The 17,822-nt window shown below is 44.6% G+C and overlaps 2 protein-coding genes across 4 annotated transcripts in view; one reads left to right on the top strand and one right to left on the bottom strand.

The window, feature by feature from the left end:
- LOC111970862 (xin actin-binding repeat-containing protein 2) overlaps nt 1–3,509 on the bottom strand; it is a 63,954-nt gene extending 60,445 nt beyond the window's left edge. The window contains 1 exon segment of the mRNA XM_070445863.1: nt 3,014–3,509. Coding sequence (XP_070301964.1) covers nt 3,014–3,244 — 231 coding nt within the window. The 5' untranslated portion in view covers nt 3,245–3,509.
- A 5,108-nt stretch (nt 3,510–8,617) lies between these two features.
- Nucleotides 8,618–17,822, top strand: part of LOC111970863 (cysteine/serine-rich nuclear protein 3-like) — a 40,830-nt gene continuing 31,625 nt past the window's right edge. For 2 of the 3 annotated variants that reach the window (XM_070445905.1, XM_023997586.2), the window contains exons 1-2: nt 8,618–8,878; nt 9,811–9,860. The gene's annotated coding sequence lies outside the window, so the exon portion shown is untranslated. Of the gene's footprint in view, nt 8,879–9,810; nt 9,861–11,350; nt 11,503–17,822 lie in introns of all 3 variants that reach the window. The other variant, XM_070445906.1, reaches the window with a different exon arrangement.

The raw sequence follows: 17,822 nt of genomic DNA on the forward strand, positions 1-17,822 counted from the left end.
TTTTTACTAGGATTAAATGTCAGGAATTGTGAAAAACTGAGTTTAAATGTATTTGGCTAAGGTGTATGTAAACTTCCGACTTCAACTGTATAACATTGGATGGTCAATTATCATGGTCAAGTTATATTGAAAAATGTGTTGTGAAGATGGGGAGGGGTATGTCTGTTCTGAAATTATGTTCTGCGTTTTAGACACAAAAATCAACTGCACTAGTTGTTCAGGCTCTGGTCTTGTCCCATCTTGATTACTGTCCGGTAATATGGTCAAGTGCAGCAAACAAAGACCAAGCAAAGTTGAAAATGGCTCAAAACAGAGCAGCACGCCTTGCCCTTAACTGCACATACAGAACTAGCATCAACGACATTCATGATAGTCTTTCCTGGTTGAGGGTTGATGAGAGATTAACTGCTTGTCTTTTTATTTTTATGAGAAGTATTACTGTAATGAAAATTCCAGATTGTCTGTATAATCAAATAACATTCAGCACAGACACCCATACATACCTCTCAAGACATGCCATCAGGGGTCTCTTCACATTCCCCAAGTCCAAAACGAATTCACGACAACACACATTATTATACAGAGGCATGATCCAATTACTCCAGCAAACAGCAAAATGACCTTAAAAAAGTGGATAAAACAACGTCTGATGGCAAACTAGCGACTGTGAAATGACACACACACAGACACACTCGAACACAATCTACACACACGTTATTTTTCAGTTGTACATCGTTTTATTCTACATTTGTGTGACTGTTCTTGTCTATCAGTGTATCAGTGCTTGGTTACTCGTCATGTTTTGTGTTTTGTGTGGACTCCAGGAAGAGTAGCTGCTGCTTCGTCAAAAGCTAATGGACATCTGAATAAACCAATAAACACTGTCAGTGTATTGATCTAGTTTAGAAATTACTAAAGCTGCTTTCAGGTGGTTGACACTGAGACATGGTCATCTGTTTTGTTTACAGCATGACTAAGTTCCCTTTACAACTCTCAAGAGGACAGTAATACCATGGCCGGGGTTAAGAAGCATCAGTTGTGTATTTAGGCTACACTTCACAGACAGGAGGATGAACTGGAGATCGATACAGATCTCTCAGTGCAGCTAATGGGGAGAGTTCACTCATTTCTTTCACTTTTGCTGTGCTCTTCATGCCATCTACTGGTAGCTTATAGATTCACTAAGGATATTGTAATAATATTTGTATTATAGTTATGATTAAACCGATCGAATCTGCGGTGGATCTTTGGCATTACGAACACATCATGGCCAGATTTGGGAAGAATATGGTGGACATCATGACGTTTTTTTAAACCAACTAAGATAATAACTAGGTCAGATGGACCATTCGTTACTCACTGGTAGACATTTGGCAGTGGGATGCTTTCCCCAAAATGACCCACTTTGCTTCCAAGTGTCTTAGATTTTCCTCTGAGAGCAGCCAGCTGTAATGTGATGGAAAACCAGGCGGTGAGTCATTCGCCCTCGACTTCAGTGAAAAAATAAGACGTAAGCACTTTTAACAGAGTCAACAAACTTTGGGTAAACCCTATGCCAAAGGCTGAATCATATTCTCTGGCTTTGAAACAATTATCCTAGCCCCTAGACCGTGGTATCCACTGCTCTTTGAAACAATACTCCTAACCCCTAGACCGTGGTATCCACTGCTCTTTGTAACCATACTCCTAACCCCTAGACCGTGGTATCCACTGCTCTTAGTAACAATACTCCTAACCCTAGACCGAGGTATCCACTGCTCTTTGAAAAATACTCCTAACCCCTAGACCGTGGGTATCCACTGCTCTTTGTAACAATACTCCTAACCCCTAGACCGAGGTAATCCACTGCTCTTTGTAACAATACTCCTAACCCCTAAGACCGTGTATCCACTGCTCTTTGTAACAATACTCCTAACCCCTAAGACCGTGGTATCCACTGCTCTTGCAATACTCCTAACCCTAGACGAGGTATCCACTGCTCTTATGTAAAATACTACCCTAACCCTAGACCGTGGTATCCACTGTCTTTGTAACAATACTCCTAACCCCTAGACCGTGGTATCCACTGCTCTTTGTAACAATACTCCTAACCCCTAGACCGGGTATCCACTGCTCTTTGTACAATACCCAACTCACACCTAACCATACCCTAGACCGTAGCTATCCTCACTACGCTCTCTTCCCTGTAACAATACTCCTAACCCCTAGACCGGTGGTATCCCACTGCTCTTTGAATATACTCCTAACCCCTGACCGGGTATCCACTGCTCTTTGAACAATACTCCTAACCCTAGACCGTGGTATCTCACTGCTCTTTGAATAACTCCTAACCCCTAGACCGTGGTATCCACTGCTCTTTGTAAAAATCACTTCCTACCCTCGACCGTGGTATCCACTGCTCTTTGAAACATACTTTCTATCCCTTGTCATCTTGTTCTATCGTGACATTTAAACCATCCATCTTAGTAAATAGTGCATTTTCTAACTGTGTTAAAACAAAATGCAATAAAAAGAGAGGCCAAAATCCTGAAACCAGGTGCTGCACCAGGGGTTTTCTATTTGTCAGTGATCACACGGAAGTCTTTCACAGGATCCCACATAGCCACCTTGAAACTAGAATAGACTTATTTATGGAATTAAGTGAGAGACGCAACAAGAACACAAAAACGAGCAGCAGAGCTGATGTTTTTAAAAGATGTGATGCCGTTGGTCACCAGACCTCCCTCTATCTACACTGATACTCTGCTCACTGTCGTTCAGAAACTAGAGACAGATGCATTACAACTGTGACAAAATCTCCAATGAACCTACTTCACTAAACMTACTTTTTGAACTAAAGTTTCCACTAAAGTTTTATTCCGTTTCTCACAGTAAATGTAGCCCATCAGTTGGTTCCCTCCCAAACAGTCCATGGACAGAACGCTTTGGGCCACAGTAAGTTAGGGCACTGTTTGGCTAAAACATTCAATTCACATAAAGCTGTACTGCATAATAAGCAAAGAAGTGTACTTACAGTGTTGGCTGCTCCTGGGGGCTTCTCAAACATCCTCTTCAAGTTACTCAGAGGGATGTCAAACCTCTCAATGGTCTTGGCAGCCTGGAGGTCCTCCCGGAGTACTTGGTCGTCCGTGCCGTCTGCCTGAGGGACAGAGAGATACGGCGAGGAGGAAACGGAGCCCGAGGTCGCTAATGACTCGCCACTCACCACCTCCAACTCCTCTCCATTTCCTGATTGAATTTCCATTGTTGTGGAAACCGTATCCCCCCGTTCTTTCTTCTGGGCAGGAGCGTACAGGGGAAGTCTATTGTATGACTGGGAGGTAAAAGGGGGAGAAAGGAAGAGAGATTTGTGAGTATTGTGAGTGAGAGAATGAGAGAAAGAAGAGTAGATGGGGGTAGATGCCTTTCTCTGCTCTGTTCTGACCCTGTGGCTAGCTCTAGACACACCAGGCTGATAGACGACACAGAGAGGCTGGCCTTCAGAGGAGGAGAGAGGGAGAGGAGAGAGGAAAGGGTTTTCCCAGTGACACACCGTTTTGGGTCTTGGATGCAGCTCACAGTAACGTCAGCTACATAGCTATGAGAAATAAATATTCACTTTAGAGAGAGAGACAAAGGGAGACACAGAGAGAGAGAGACAGAGAGAGACAGAGAGAGAGAGAGAGAGCGATAGTAAGAGAAAGACAGACAGACTGACCAACATAAGGCCTCCTGTATAAATGTAATATTACACTAATAGAAGTATTATATCCTACCTTTCAGCTTAATCCTGAAGCAAGGAACTCCAGAACCCAGTTTAGACTTTCTCCCTCCCTCTGTCAGTACCACCCAGGCCAGGCTGACAGGAAACAGTTGAGACGCAGGGTTGACAACGTCTCCACCCTCACACCGCCCAACCCTAGCCTTGTCTGGCTCCAATCCTATTATTCCTGAACAAATCATGGAAGCTCTGTCACAATTAACCTCCCACCCCAGCCGCCAGTGTGATGGTTGTTTTATTGCCCTTCCTTTCCTTGGGAGGATTTTACTTCACTGGTCACGGCTAAAGTTTGTTTGACGGTTTAAACACATTTTTTCCTCTACTTACACCATTGGAGCACAACTTTTCTACTGTTTTTCTTTGTTCCCCCTGTAACATTAATGGTGTCTCTCACAGCTTTGCGTTGAATGTTTTTGAAGGCAAGGGTCTTTCAGTGTGGGGACTTTGTGCAGTGTGAGGATATGCTAACTGTACTGTAASGTTTTGCTGGGTTTTCTGAATGAGTTTAATAAGCAATGAATCGTCAACCATGTGAAATTATTTGAATTACTTATGCATAGGTTGTGAAATCCGCCAAGGCAACTCTGTGGTCCTCTCAGGTATGTCAAAAGGACTTTTTTTTTTTAAGTACCTTGAAAACCATCTCAGGTAGTAGTTGAATATATTTTAAAATACACTTAGAAGGTATTGGAAAATACTCAAATACACTGACTCAAACACACCACCATGCGTTTTAAAATAGTATTTAAAATAAGTATTTGAAAATATTTTCAAATAGTAGGCTATTTATAGCATATTATTTGAAAATGCKTTAAATTACTCCCAATAGAAGTAAGTAGTTGATTCGGGCCACATTATTKGAAAATAGTCAAATCCCCCAAAGTCGTTCAGCTCAGGGAATAAAGAGAMGGATACAYCGGGATATGAGAAAGGGAWYAAGATTGAGCGAGAGATCAGATCATCYTAATGAGTGCGAGGCCATGACAGATGCATCTGATAGTACTGTGGGGATATAGTATCCAGCTTCATTTGAACCTGTGGCATATACATTATTTAGTGGAGGCCAAAGGTATGTGTGTCACTTTCAAATGGATCCTGTATCCGCCTGGCACACTCATCTTACAGGAGTTACAACACTCACGTGCAAGCGCATGCATGCACACAAACACATGCACATAAACTCAGCAAAAAAAGAAACGTCCTCTCACTGTCAACTGCGTTTATTTTCAGCAAACTTAACATGTGTAAATATTTGTATGAACATAACAAGATTCAACAACTGAGACATAAACAMAACAAGTTCCACAGACATGTGACTAACAGAAATTGAATAATGTGTCCCTGAACAAAGGGGGGGTCAAAATCAAAAGTAACAGTCAGTATCTGGTGTGGCCACCAGCTGCATTTAGTACTGCAGTGCATCTCCTCCTCATGGACTGCACAGATTTGCCAGTTCTTGCTGTGAGATGTTACCCCACTCTTCTACAAAGGCACCTGCAAGTTCCCAGACATTTTTGGTGGGAATGGCCCTAGCCCTCACCCTCCGATCCAACAGGTCCCAGGCGTGCTCAATGGGATTGAGATCTGGGCTCTAGCCATGGCAGGACACTGACATTCCTGTCTTGCAGGAAATCTCGCACAGAACGAGCAGTATCGGTGGTGGCATTGTCATGCTGGAGGGTCATGTCAGGATGAGCCTGCAGGAAGGTACCACATGAGGGAGGAGGATGTCTTCCCTGTAATGCACAGCGTTGAGATTGCCTGCAATGACAACAAGCTAGTCGATGATGCTGTGACACACCGCCCCAGACCATGACGGACCCTCCACCTCCAAATCGATCCCGCTCCAGAGTACAGGCCTCGGTGTAACGCTCATTCCTTCGATGATAAACGCCAAATCTGACCATCACCCCTGGTGAGACAAAACCGCGACTCCTCAGTGAAGAGCACATTTTGCCAGTCCTGTCTGGTGATGTTCTGATATACCCATCCTGTGCAGGCGTTGTTACACGTGGTCTTGCTACTGCGAGGACGATCATCTGTCCATCCTGTCTCCCTGTAGCGCTGTCTTAGGCCGTCTTACAGTACGGACATTGCAAATTTATTGCCCTGGCCACATCTGCAGTCCTCCATGCCTCCTGCAGCATCCGTTGAAGGCACGTTCACGAAGAGAGCAGGAAGCCCTGTCCACTTTCTTTTGTGTTTTTCAGAGTCAGTAGGTATGCCTCTTGTTAAGTGTCTACGTTTCATTACTGTGACCTAATTGCTACGTCTGTAAGCTGTTAAGTATCTTAACGACCGTTCCAAAGGTGCATGTTCATTAATTGTCTATGGTTCATTGAATAAGCATGGGAAACAGTGTTTAAACCCTTTACAATGAAGAGCTGTGAAGTTATTTGGATTTTTACGAATTATCTTTGAAAGACAGGGTCCTGAAAAAGGGACATTTCTTTTTTTGATGAGTTTTACGTACGCACACACACTGCCCTCTCCCTCCCAGAGCGGATCAGAAATAAGAAATGGGCCTCATAATCTGTAGTCCTAAAGTCCTCTTCATTCCCATGGAAAAGACATAACTCAACAGCTACATACCAACCATGTCATGACAAGTATGAATATAAGTTGTTATCTTGGATTGCAAAAAGTAAGATGGGGGTGTATTTCTCTACAGAGAAGTTCTCAATAWAAAAACACTGTATTGTTTCTTTTGTATCCAAATAAAAGCTCTTATTTCTAAGCTTTCATTAGATTAACGTGTGCTTTTTGCAGCAGACGGAGAATTGCTGCATGCAGTACTAGACATGTGGGTAGGTATGATCTATTCCTGGCTTTCTAGTCATTCAGTATCAGATCTCTGTCTCACATACTCCAGTTACTGAGGTTTACTTCAGAGCTTGGTTTTCACACGTCACCGATACGGCAGGTGAGAAGGGACACTACCTAGTGAACAGTAATACTAATACTGCAGCCTATGTTTACACAATGTTTAATGGGGTGTTCATGTAGCTCAACAGCTACAACAGAGATGCACATGGCACTCAATGCCTTGGACACTATGTGACATTATCAAACATTTCCTTTTATATGATTTAGTTGTGCTTGTTTCACGATAGGTGTTAAACAGTGTATTGACCTGTCTTATTTATTGACTATACATCTTTAAACAAACGTCCATTTGATTTAACTTCTAACAATGCTTGACCAAAAGAACAATGCATAAACTGTTATTGGAGATTTTTTCCCCCAACTGTTACACTGCTTCTTCCCCCGTTCAGTCTTTRGTCGTGTTCTCTTGACAGCCAGATGGAATAGTTTAATGACTGACTTCCTGGAAACCAGACTGAAGAGACAGATTGCAACATAGACAGTTGAGAGTTCACCATTTTAGTGAGGGAACGCTTTATCTTGCAGTTTTGGAGAGGAATGACTAGGCTACAAGCAAAGAGCTATTCAACTTATCCTAAGCTTGAGGCCATAGTTAGCTTGTTTGGCTTGGTACTCTGCCCAGACCAGACCGTTCTTTAAACACAAACTCAGATGGTATCTGGACATTTCTCAGCCACCTCTCTCTCTCTACTGCTGCTGCTGGAAAAAGTGACTCCATCTCATTTAGCTCTCATTACAATGCAGCGAGAGTCAACAGGGGATAAGGGTCTCATAGATCCTATGTTTCCCAGGTACTAAGCAAGACTTTCTGTTACAAAGACAGATGGAAGACGATGAATGTGCAAGACATTCAACATTAGTTACCTTTGTGTATGTAGACTGCAATGAGCCCTACAGTGCCTGTCATTAATACAGATGTAGGATCTTAATTTGAGCCAGTTTGTTTCAGCAGGAAAGGACATTTGAATTATTATGTGGATTACAATTAATGGATATTTTTGAAGGGGTTGATACATTTTCCGTTAGGGTAAATCAAGTCTTAAATTTCAAAGTGGAAATTACACACTTTAGAAGCTTTTTTAAAACTCAAAAAAAATCACACTACAGGTTTGCATTTCCTGCTGTGCGGGAAAATTCTCAGCAACAGAAGAGTGATTAAATAKGTCTGTAAAACCAGAGACTGGAAATGGAACAGAACGGATCCAGTGCCGTATATGGGCTGTCAGCGCCCTCTACTGTCTCCTGGCTCTAATATCACGCTCTCCAGTTCCTGTACCCATTGATAATAAAACATTTAGGCCAGTGCTGCAAATGGCCCCAAGTAGTTGCTATTAAGTAATCTATTCAAATAAACGATGTGCTGTACCCAAATCCAACACTTGAATAAAACAAATTTAATGAAATATCACATGATAATCATACAGAATATACTATATATATATTAGTTATTATACAACTATAACAACTTGTGGACACATCCTGGCAGGGTGTTTCTGTACCTCAGCTACGCCATTCAAATATAATACTTATTCTTGACAGCTCAATACATAAAACAATACATGAAGTATTTAAATACCCTGGTGAGAGTCTAGCCAAGCTTTCCACTGGATGGCAGCAAAACATTTCCACCGCACCAAATCCATAGCTGACACACACACGCGCGCGCGCACACCCTCACACACGCACGCATGCACACACACGCACGCACGCACACACACACACACACACACACACACACACAGCTTCTTATCTGAAGACCAAAGACCACAATTATTTTTGTTGGAGTTGGCAAAAATATTGTTTTATGTTTTCAAAAGATAAGCTACCATGTTTCAAAAACGTGTAATTATTTGCTACAGTAGCCAACACTTTGGTAGTCCACGTATAATTTAATTCACCTGGAAATGATTGGCTAACCGTAGTCACGTTGCCTGTAGCGCTCGTGTCAACCCCTTTCTCTCCACCATTGTCAGCGCGCGCAGCCGAAAAATCCTCCATGCATCTGTCGTGCTGCAAAACCTACTAATTSWTTTACAACATAATCAGTTACAGGACCATATCACTCTGTTATGCGTTTGTGTGTATGGTGCGCAAATATAATTTAAGTTGCATTGACAATTAGCCTTTAATTTAACAGTTGTCATTGAGACTATTCATTCGTTTATTTTAGCCAATACAGGACATCATTTTATACAGTTGCCAGTTTTTCGTGATGGTTTGACAACATGATTGGTAAGTCACTGTTTTTGATACCTCTGTATTAGTCTTTCCCGCTAGCCTTTTCAATTCCTATATAGCACTGTATACCGCGATACCATGAGCGCATTACTGTGCTTTTTCACTATCTGAATTTTAAACAAGCTGAGTGAGTGCATGATTTGAGAGATGTTARGCTAACAATGCACATATTTTACAAATATAAAGTGTTTTGGAATAGAATAGTACATTTTGTTGTAGGATACGTGGTTTGTCATAGAGGCCTCATAGCCTTCAGGTTTTCTTGCTTTGTCACAGGCATAACTACATTATGTTTTCATTCAAAAGGTTTCACCACTATGTTTTATTATTAAAACAATTTGACATTGGTTTTATATAAGCTGTAGTTTATATGCTAGTACCCCAAAACATTTATAATTAATGACATCATAGTTTAACCTTTTCTGTTTAACTTATTCCGAGGTTATGATTAGTTACAACAGATTGATTAAACTGTATTTGCATGTCTTATCATAAAAAAATCTATGCTCTTGTAAACACACACACACACACACACACACACACACACACACACACACACACACACACACACACACACACACACACACACACACACGCTCCCCACCGCGGCGCATCCCGCCCCCGACTGTACAGTGAGAAGGCGTATGTGTGTGTATAGATCCGCCGCCCCCCCCCACTGTGTCCGCTGCGAACCATTCACCTACCCCGAGAGCGGTCGGGGGGGGGGGGGGGGGGGGGGGGGCAGCTACGCCTGCTTTCCACTTCCCCAAGCCAAACTCTCACTATAGGCTGTGTCTCACTGCATGAGTAGTTTCTATGAGAACCCAATCCACACTATCAGTGAATTGTGTCTCGCTATATTTCAGCCATTGTCAAATAAGAATACATTAGGTCATCACTCCTCACCTGTGTGCATTTCCTTACAGGCCAGCGACTTCTCATGCCAACAACATAACCTGATCTCTCAGCATCTAAGGTAGGTTGGCTTTAACTTGTCCAAGCGTTGTTATTCCAGTTTGTATAGACTGATTTTAAACATAAACTCCATATAAGGTCTGTCCAACTAGCAGCCCTGTTAGCTGTCTGGCGTTTCCTAAAAGGTTCCTGATGGGACAAGCCATCATGTCGTGAGTGGGGCAGCTAAGTGCCAGTGCAGGCTGAATGATGCCTGATTTATCTGGGTAGAGCCTCTCTTTGTCCACCACCCCATGGTTATTATCTCTACAGGAGATATCAGGGGAGAGAAAATAGAGCTGGAGAAGTATGGAGGTGTTTATACCACGTACTCAATAGCAGATTCGGCAGCAAAACAACCACACCACAACACATCATCACCACACAACACCACACACACCACACACACACACCAACACACACACACACACACACACACAACACACACAACACTCTGTAAAGGTCACCCGATTCTCCATCTGTCAACATCTGTCTATCAATCCATCATCAAAGCAATTTCCCAATGCATAAATATATTACTAAGAGGTCATGCCATGTTTTCATCAGGCTTTGACTGTATATTATTAAGGTGAAGGATACATTGTTAAATTTCATAAGGGAGGGGAGAGAGAGAGAGAGAAGAGAGAGAGAGAAGAGAGAGAGGGAGAGAGAGAGGAGAGAGAGAGAGAGAGAAGAGAAGAAGGAGAGAGGAAGAGGAGAGAGAGAGAGAGAGAGGAAGAGAGGAGAGAGAGAGGAGAGAGAGAGAGAGAGAGAGGAGGGAGAGAGAGAGAGGAGAGAGAGAAGAGAGAGAGAGAGAGAGAGAGAGAGAGAGAGAGAGAGAGAGAGAAGAGAAAGCGGCCTGCATCATTGTCTGTTAAATATTATATTCTAGTTACACTTCCAATGAATGCTTCATAATGCATAGTAATAATATGATAGTCTATACTGTATTTTACATGTAGAATTGTATTACTATTCTATATTTCAATGGATCATTCTGTATTGTCATTGATACAGCTCCATAACTATTGTGTGCAACCACACTGTATATTGTATCTATAGTCCTCGCCTCTCCTGGCTAGCATACATAACAGTTCTTCTTTGTGAGATGTGGWATACTTCCCAGTCCAACTCACGCTTCAGCATAGTGCTCTCCCCTCYCCTCCACRCCCCTCCCCTCACTCCCCCCTCCCCCTCGTGGCTGGTTGCCATGGCAGCTGATTGGAATGTTCACTCAGTCTCCAGCAGCATATTGCTGTTCACCCCCTAGGAGAGGACAAGCCGRTTACAAAAGGTAACATCTAGGAATTAACCAGGGTACTGAGGTCAGCTGAAATTGGGATTAATTCATTTCACACGTTCATTACTTGTAAGAGATYGTCATTATTTGGGATTATTTAGTGTAATAAAAATATATATATTATGACCTAGCAAACCACTGTAAATGTATAGTATTCTTTGTATTTGACTTGGTTTAGTGGACAAATGTTCATCGCTTTTTTTTTGTTGCAGGTTTAGTAAACTAATTCTCCAACCCCCCAATCATAGCCAACCATGATCACACCTCTTTAAGGCTTCTGTCTGGAGACTTTCCATGAAATAAACTAGCAGACAGAATGCAGACAGGAGATACACAGCACCGCTCACCTTCCACATTCATCGAGGTAATTACTTTGCATCCCCTTYCTCCACGTTTGATTGGAGAGAGATAATTTGAGAGAGAGTAAGAGCAAGGGAGAGAGAAAGAAATAGATATGGATAGAGAGAGAGGGAGAGGAGAGAAAGAGAGAGAGAGAGAGAGAGGGATGTTGAGAGAGTGAGAAAGAGAGAGAGAGACACACATATAGAGAGAGAAACAGAGAGACACATATAGAGAAAGAGAAACACAGAAAGAGAGAGAGAGGGATCTTGAGAGAGAGAAACAGAGAGAGAGAAGCACAGAAAGAGAGGGAAATGGGGAGAGAAGTTGTAATGAGAAAGAGAGAGAAATAGACAGAAAGCGGAAGTGTGGGTGAGAGAGATAGAGAGGAGAGAAAGAGAGAGGGATGTTGAGAGAGATAAAGAGAGCGAGAGCAGAGGCTGGGAGAGAAATCAGTAGCAGATTTTAAATGCAGCAATATTAGTTTCCACCAGTCACTAGGAGAAGAGAGGGAGAAGAGAGCAGCGAAAAGGGCTCACTAACTCGCTGTAGGAAACATACAGTAGTAATTGGACGTCTCCACTATCTCCTCTTATTGTGCTTCCAACAGCTAGGCCATATTTTGTGCAGTGATAAAGGCCACTGTTTATTCAGTCAGTGGTAAATTAATCTATGTTAGACCTCTCGTTTGAGTGCATTTGTTTAACATTTTCTAGAGACTGAATTGATTTCCAGTGACGCGTTAGCTCATGAGACAAGTGTCCGTAGATTAACTTTGCAAATAGCTCATTATCTTACGTTGGTCTTTGTTCTCCAAAAGCTTTAGACTGTGAGTGCATACTGACAGAATGTCAACCCTCCCCAATACTATATCAGTCATGTCTAGGTAGAATTTAGATGGATGGATGTTCAAGTGTCCCTTATAGGATTTGAGTGGTGCGCTGGGTTATGATGAAAGGGTATTCCTTCTCTCGTTAGGCTGTGGGATTTGGGATGTTTGTCTGGGTGCTATATGTCTGGTATTGCTATAGCAACCAGTTTTCATTCATGTATGGGTAAACTGTAGCTGCTGCACACACACACACACACTCACCCAAGGTACCATTATAAGACCGTATTGACTGAAGAGCCCTCTGAATAAGGGAGATACAGCTCACCGAATAAGGGAGATACAGCTCACCGAATAAGGGAGATACAGCCCTCTGAATAAGGGAGATACAGCTCACCGAATAAGGGACATACAGCCCTCTGAATAAGGGAGATACAGCTCTCTGAATAAGGGAGATACAGCGCTCTGAATAAGGGAGATACAGCTGCTCTGAAGATACAGCTCTCTGAAATAAGGGAGATAGCATCTCTGAATAAGGGAGATACAGCTGGCTCTGAATAAGGGAGATACAGCTATCTGAATAAGGCAGAATACAGGCTCTCTGAATAAGGGAGATACAGCTTATCTGAATAAGGGAGATAGCAAGCTTCTCTGAATAAGGGAGATAGCAAGCGCTCGAATAAGGGAGATACAGCTCTCTGAATAAGGAGATAACGCGCTCTGAATAAGGGAGATACAGCTCTCTGAATTAAGGGAGATACACCTCTGATAAGGGGAGATAAGCTCTCTGAATAAGGGAGAATACAGCCCTCTGAATAAGGAGATACAGCTCTCTGATAAGGGAGATACAGCCTCTGAATAAGGGAGATAGCAAGCTCTCTGAATAAGGGAGATACAGCTTCTTGAATAAGGGAGATACAGGCTCTCTGAATAAGGGAGATACAGCCTCTGAATAAGGAGATACAGCTCTCTGAATAAGTGGAGATACAGCCGCTTGCTGAAATAAGGGAGATACAGCTCTCTGAATAAGGCAGATACAGCTCTCTGAATAAGGGAGATACAGCTCCTCTGAAGTAAGGGAGATACAGCAAAGCTCTCTGAAAGAATACTAGGAAGATATCAGCTCTCTGAATAAGGGAGAATAGCAGCTCTGAATAAGGCAGATACAGCTCTCTGAATAAGGAGATACAGCTATCTGAATAAGGGAGATACAGCTCTCTGAATAAGGGAGATACAGCTTCTCTGAATAAGGGCAGATTACAGCTCTCTGAATAAGGGCAGATACAGCTCTCTGAATGAAGGGAGATACAGCTCTTGAAAAGGAGAACAGCGCTCTGAATAAGGAGATGGCAGCTCATCTGAACAGCCCTCGAATAAGGGAGATAACAGCTCTCTGAATAAGGGAGATACAGCTCTCTGAATAAGGGAGGATACAGCTCCTGAATAAGGGAGATACAGCTCTCTGATAAGGGAGAACAGCGCTCTGAAGTAAGGAGATACAGCTTCTGAATAAGGGAGACTAGCAGCCTCTGAATAAGGGAGATACAGGCTCTCTGAATAAGGGAGATACAGCTCTCTGAATAAGGGAGAAGCGCTCTGAATAAGGAGATACAGCCTCTGAATAAGGGAGAATACAGCTCCTCTGAATAAGGGAGAACGCAAGCGCTCTGAATAAGGAGATACAGCTCTCTGAAAAGGGAGATACAACTCTTTGAATAAAGGGAGATACAATGCTGCTCTGAATAAGGGAGATACATGCATCTGGTCTGGTATTGCTCAATGACTCATGGTCTATTTGAAATATAGAATTGGCAGAACAATGAATGGCATGGAGTCATGCCGTTTCGTGAATTTGTTTGATGGGCGCCTAGTCTAATTTTAGATTTTTTCTCTTAGTCTTTGCTGTCCACACCTCTCTCTAATCTCTCGATCTCTCTCTTTCTTGCTCTTGCTAATCATCTAGCTCATCTCTCTGTCTCTCGCTCTCTTGCTCTCTCGCTTCTACCTCGTCCGTCTTTCTCTCTCTCTATCTCTGCTCCTCTCCCATCTCCCTCTCCCTCTGCCGGGCTCTTCCCTTCTCCCTTTACCATTCTGGCAAGTCCAGCAACATTATTCAACCTCATTGAAAAGAAAGAGCCATTTGGTATAGGTGGGTGTGGGTGGGTGGATAAGGAAGGAGGAAATTGTTCATAAAGTCCAACTCCCTCAGCATCTCGCTTCAGTCCCCTCCAGCCCTCCCTTGCGCTTACCCAGCTCGTACCGCAGCCACTTCCCCTGTAGCTCCCTGCCGTTACCGCAGCTGCTACCCCAGCCCTGCTCCCGCTTACTCCCTGGTCCTTACCCAGGTCCCTGCTCCCCTGTACCTCCCTGCTTACAGCCCTAGCGCAGGCTGCTCCCCTGTACGCCCTGGCCTTACCGCCAGCCCTACCAGCCCTGGCTCCCTGGTACTCCTCCTGTCTTACCCAGCCCTACCGCAGCCCTGGCTTCCCCTGTACTCCCTGGTCTGGTAACCCAGCCCTACCACCTGTACTCCCTGCGCTTACCCAGCCTACCCAGCTGCTCCCCTGTATCCCTGGGATTACCCAGCCCCTGCGCAGCCCTGCTCCCGCCTGTACTCCCTGTATTTCGCCAGCGCCATGCTCCCCCTGGTACTTCCCTGTAGTTACCCCAGCCTCTGCCCAGCCCTGCCTCCCGCTGTAATCCCTGTATTACCCGCCCTGCCCAGCCGCTGCTCGACTGTACTCCCTGTCATACCCAGCCCTACGCCCGCTCACCCTGCTCCCGCGTACCCATACCACGACTCTGGCCTATTACCCCAGCCCTACCCAGTCCTGCTCCCCTGTAACTCCCTTGCTTACCCAGCCACTGCCCAGCCTCTGCTTCCCCCGTACTCCGCTGTACTACCAGCCCTGCTCCCCTGTACTCCCTGTTTACCCAGCCCTGACCAGCCCTGCCTCCCCTGTTACTGCCCTTACTTACCGCCCTCGCAGCCCCAGCCCTGCTCCCTGTAATCGCCTCCCAGTGCCTGCCCCTGTTTCGCCCATACCCAGCCCTGCTCCCCTGTACTCCGCCTTACCTAGCCCTACCCCAGCCTGCTCTCCCTGTTACTTCCCGTGCCTTACCCAGCCCTCGTCCCCTGTACTCCCTCTACCAGCGCTACCCAGCCCTGCTCCCTGTACTCCCTGCCTTACCCAGCACGCCACGCTCCCCTGTACTTCCCTGCCTTACCCAGCCCTGCTCGCCCTGTCTCCCTGCCTTACCCAGCACTCCTTACCCATGCGGCTTGCCTCCCGTATAGCTCCCTGGCCGCCCTGTCTCCGCTGCTCCTGCCTCTACCCAGCCTCTACTCCTCTACACCCTGCTCCCCTGTACTCCCTGCCTCACCTACCAGCCCTGGCCCCCTGTATCCGCCCCGCTACCTCCCGCTCCCTGTATCCCTGCCTTAACCCAGCCTCTCCGCAGCCTCTCCCTGTACTCCCTGCTCTTTAACCAGCCCTCACCAGCCCTGCTCCCCTGTACTCCCTGCTATACCAGTCTGCAGCCCTGCACCAGCCCTGCTCCCCTGTACTCCCTGTGGCTTTACCAGCTACGCCAGCCCTGTCCACCCGTCCAGCCCTGCCAAGGCCCTGCTCCCATGTATCCTTACGGACTCCTCTAAGCTCCTACTCCTATACAGCTCTACTCAGCCCTGGCTCTCCCCTGTGACTCCCTGTCTTCACTCCTTACCCAGCCCTACCCAGCCCTGCTTCCTGTACTGCCCTGCAATACCAGCCCTACCAGTCCTCCGCTCCCCTGTACCCAGCCGCTGCTCCCTTTACTCCTGTGCCAGAGGTGAAAGACAGGGTCTGTGTGTGTCTTTGGTGTTGGTTCTGCCTGCCTCCGTGTTGTGTGAGTATGTGCACGTGTGTGTGTAGTATTTGTGCATGTCTGCGGCAGTAGGCTTCTTCAGCGCCAGATGCCATTAGGGTCCGTTCCCATTTAACTGACCCTCTCTGTGAGGTCCTTCTAGAATCTAGAGAGGGCTTCCTTTCTCAACCTCCCTGCCTGTAGGCTGAATGGAGGCTGGCTAGCTAGCCTAGCGCTAATTCAACCAGTCTCACTGCAGTGAGTCAGGGCTCCTCTCTGCTGTGTGACACACACACACCATTAACCCAATGAATCCAAACATGAATGTAGGAGGAGGAGTAGAGATGAGAGGAAAGGGGAAGTAGAGAGAGAGGAAGAGAGGAAATGCAGGAGGGTATTTTAGGGCAGTGAGTTAAGTTGAGTTGACAGTTGGCCCGTATTCACAATCGAGACTGAGTGTCTGTGGACAGGGTCAGGACAGGGGCTGGCAACGGTGCCTCCCACTAAGCTTTGTCACTCATCTCCATGCTATTTGTGGCAACCTGAGCCTGTAAAGTGACACAGTGGTGTTGTGTCTGTCTGTTATACAGGGGCAGTGCAGGGTTTGGGATTATAAAAGGGAGATTTCGTATTGCAGATCTGTCTCCTTGCCCTTTTTGCTATTTTGTTGAAATTGTCTGAGTACACCCCCCCCCCCTCTCTCTCTCCCCATCTCTCTCTCTCCTCTTCTTTCATTCTATCCTCTTCCTCTTTATGTGATCTCCAAGGGCTTCCTCCTCTACCTCAGTCAGGCTTCGGCACTTCAGCCAGCACAAGCCAACGAGTCTTTGTGTGGAAAGGGAGAGAGTGCGAGCGAGAGCAAGAGAAACGGAGGGCGAGAGAAATAGAGATACAAATAGAAAGAAAGAGAGAGAGAGAGAGAGAGAGAGAGCTAGAGGGGAGAGAGAAGCTGGCTGAGAAAGCTGACAGCAAGCAACACCAGAGGGAGAGAGGCAGAGAGGGGGTAGAGAGAGATAATGCATGCAGAGCAGAATTAGGCCGATACCCGCTAATTATCAAAATCCAGAAAAGAGCCGTTAAATTCTACAACCAAACAAGTGAACATTACTGTGCAATCACATATTTAGAGTTTTTACTCAGTTCAAGTTTAAAAGTTAAAGTTTAATATTTGTTTTCACTGCATGTTACTTCTCCTTAAACAAAGTGTTGTTTTTGATTAATAGATTTTTGCACTTTAATTTTATTGTATTTCAATCCAATTATATTTTAAAAATATTTCAGTTGAGTGGATGATAGAAAATTGCTATTATTGTTTTTTTCTTTTGAAGTAATTTAGCCCACTTTTGCCTAAAATAGAAAAATAGGCTACTGATGGTGCCTTGAATACCGGTTTCTTTCATTTAATGTTCATGTTATGGGGATTTTTATAATAAGGAAATTTGTCTTTGTGTCTGTTGAAAATTAAAGATTACTGACAGAGCCATAAGAAAATATTGCTTTATTTATCTGATCATATTGGAATATATTTGTTAGGTTTTCAGTAGGTTCAATTAGGTTACACTAGATTATATGCGTCATTTAAAATTTTTTCAATGAACATTCGAACAGTCCGGCCCTCGGCTTGTAGCTAAATTTTTTATTTGGCCCTCCGTCCATTTGACTTTACACCC

Source organism: Salvelinus sp. IW2-2015, linkage group LG12 (genome assembly GCF_002910315.2).
Source record: "Salvelinus sp. IW2-2015 linkage group LG12, ASM291031v2, whole genome shotgun sequence".
NCBI classification, from domain to species: domain Eukaryota; kingdom Metazoa; phylum Chordata; class Actinopteri; order Salmoniformes; family Salmonidae; genus Salvelinus; species Salvelinus sp. IW2-2015.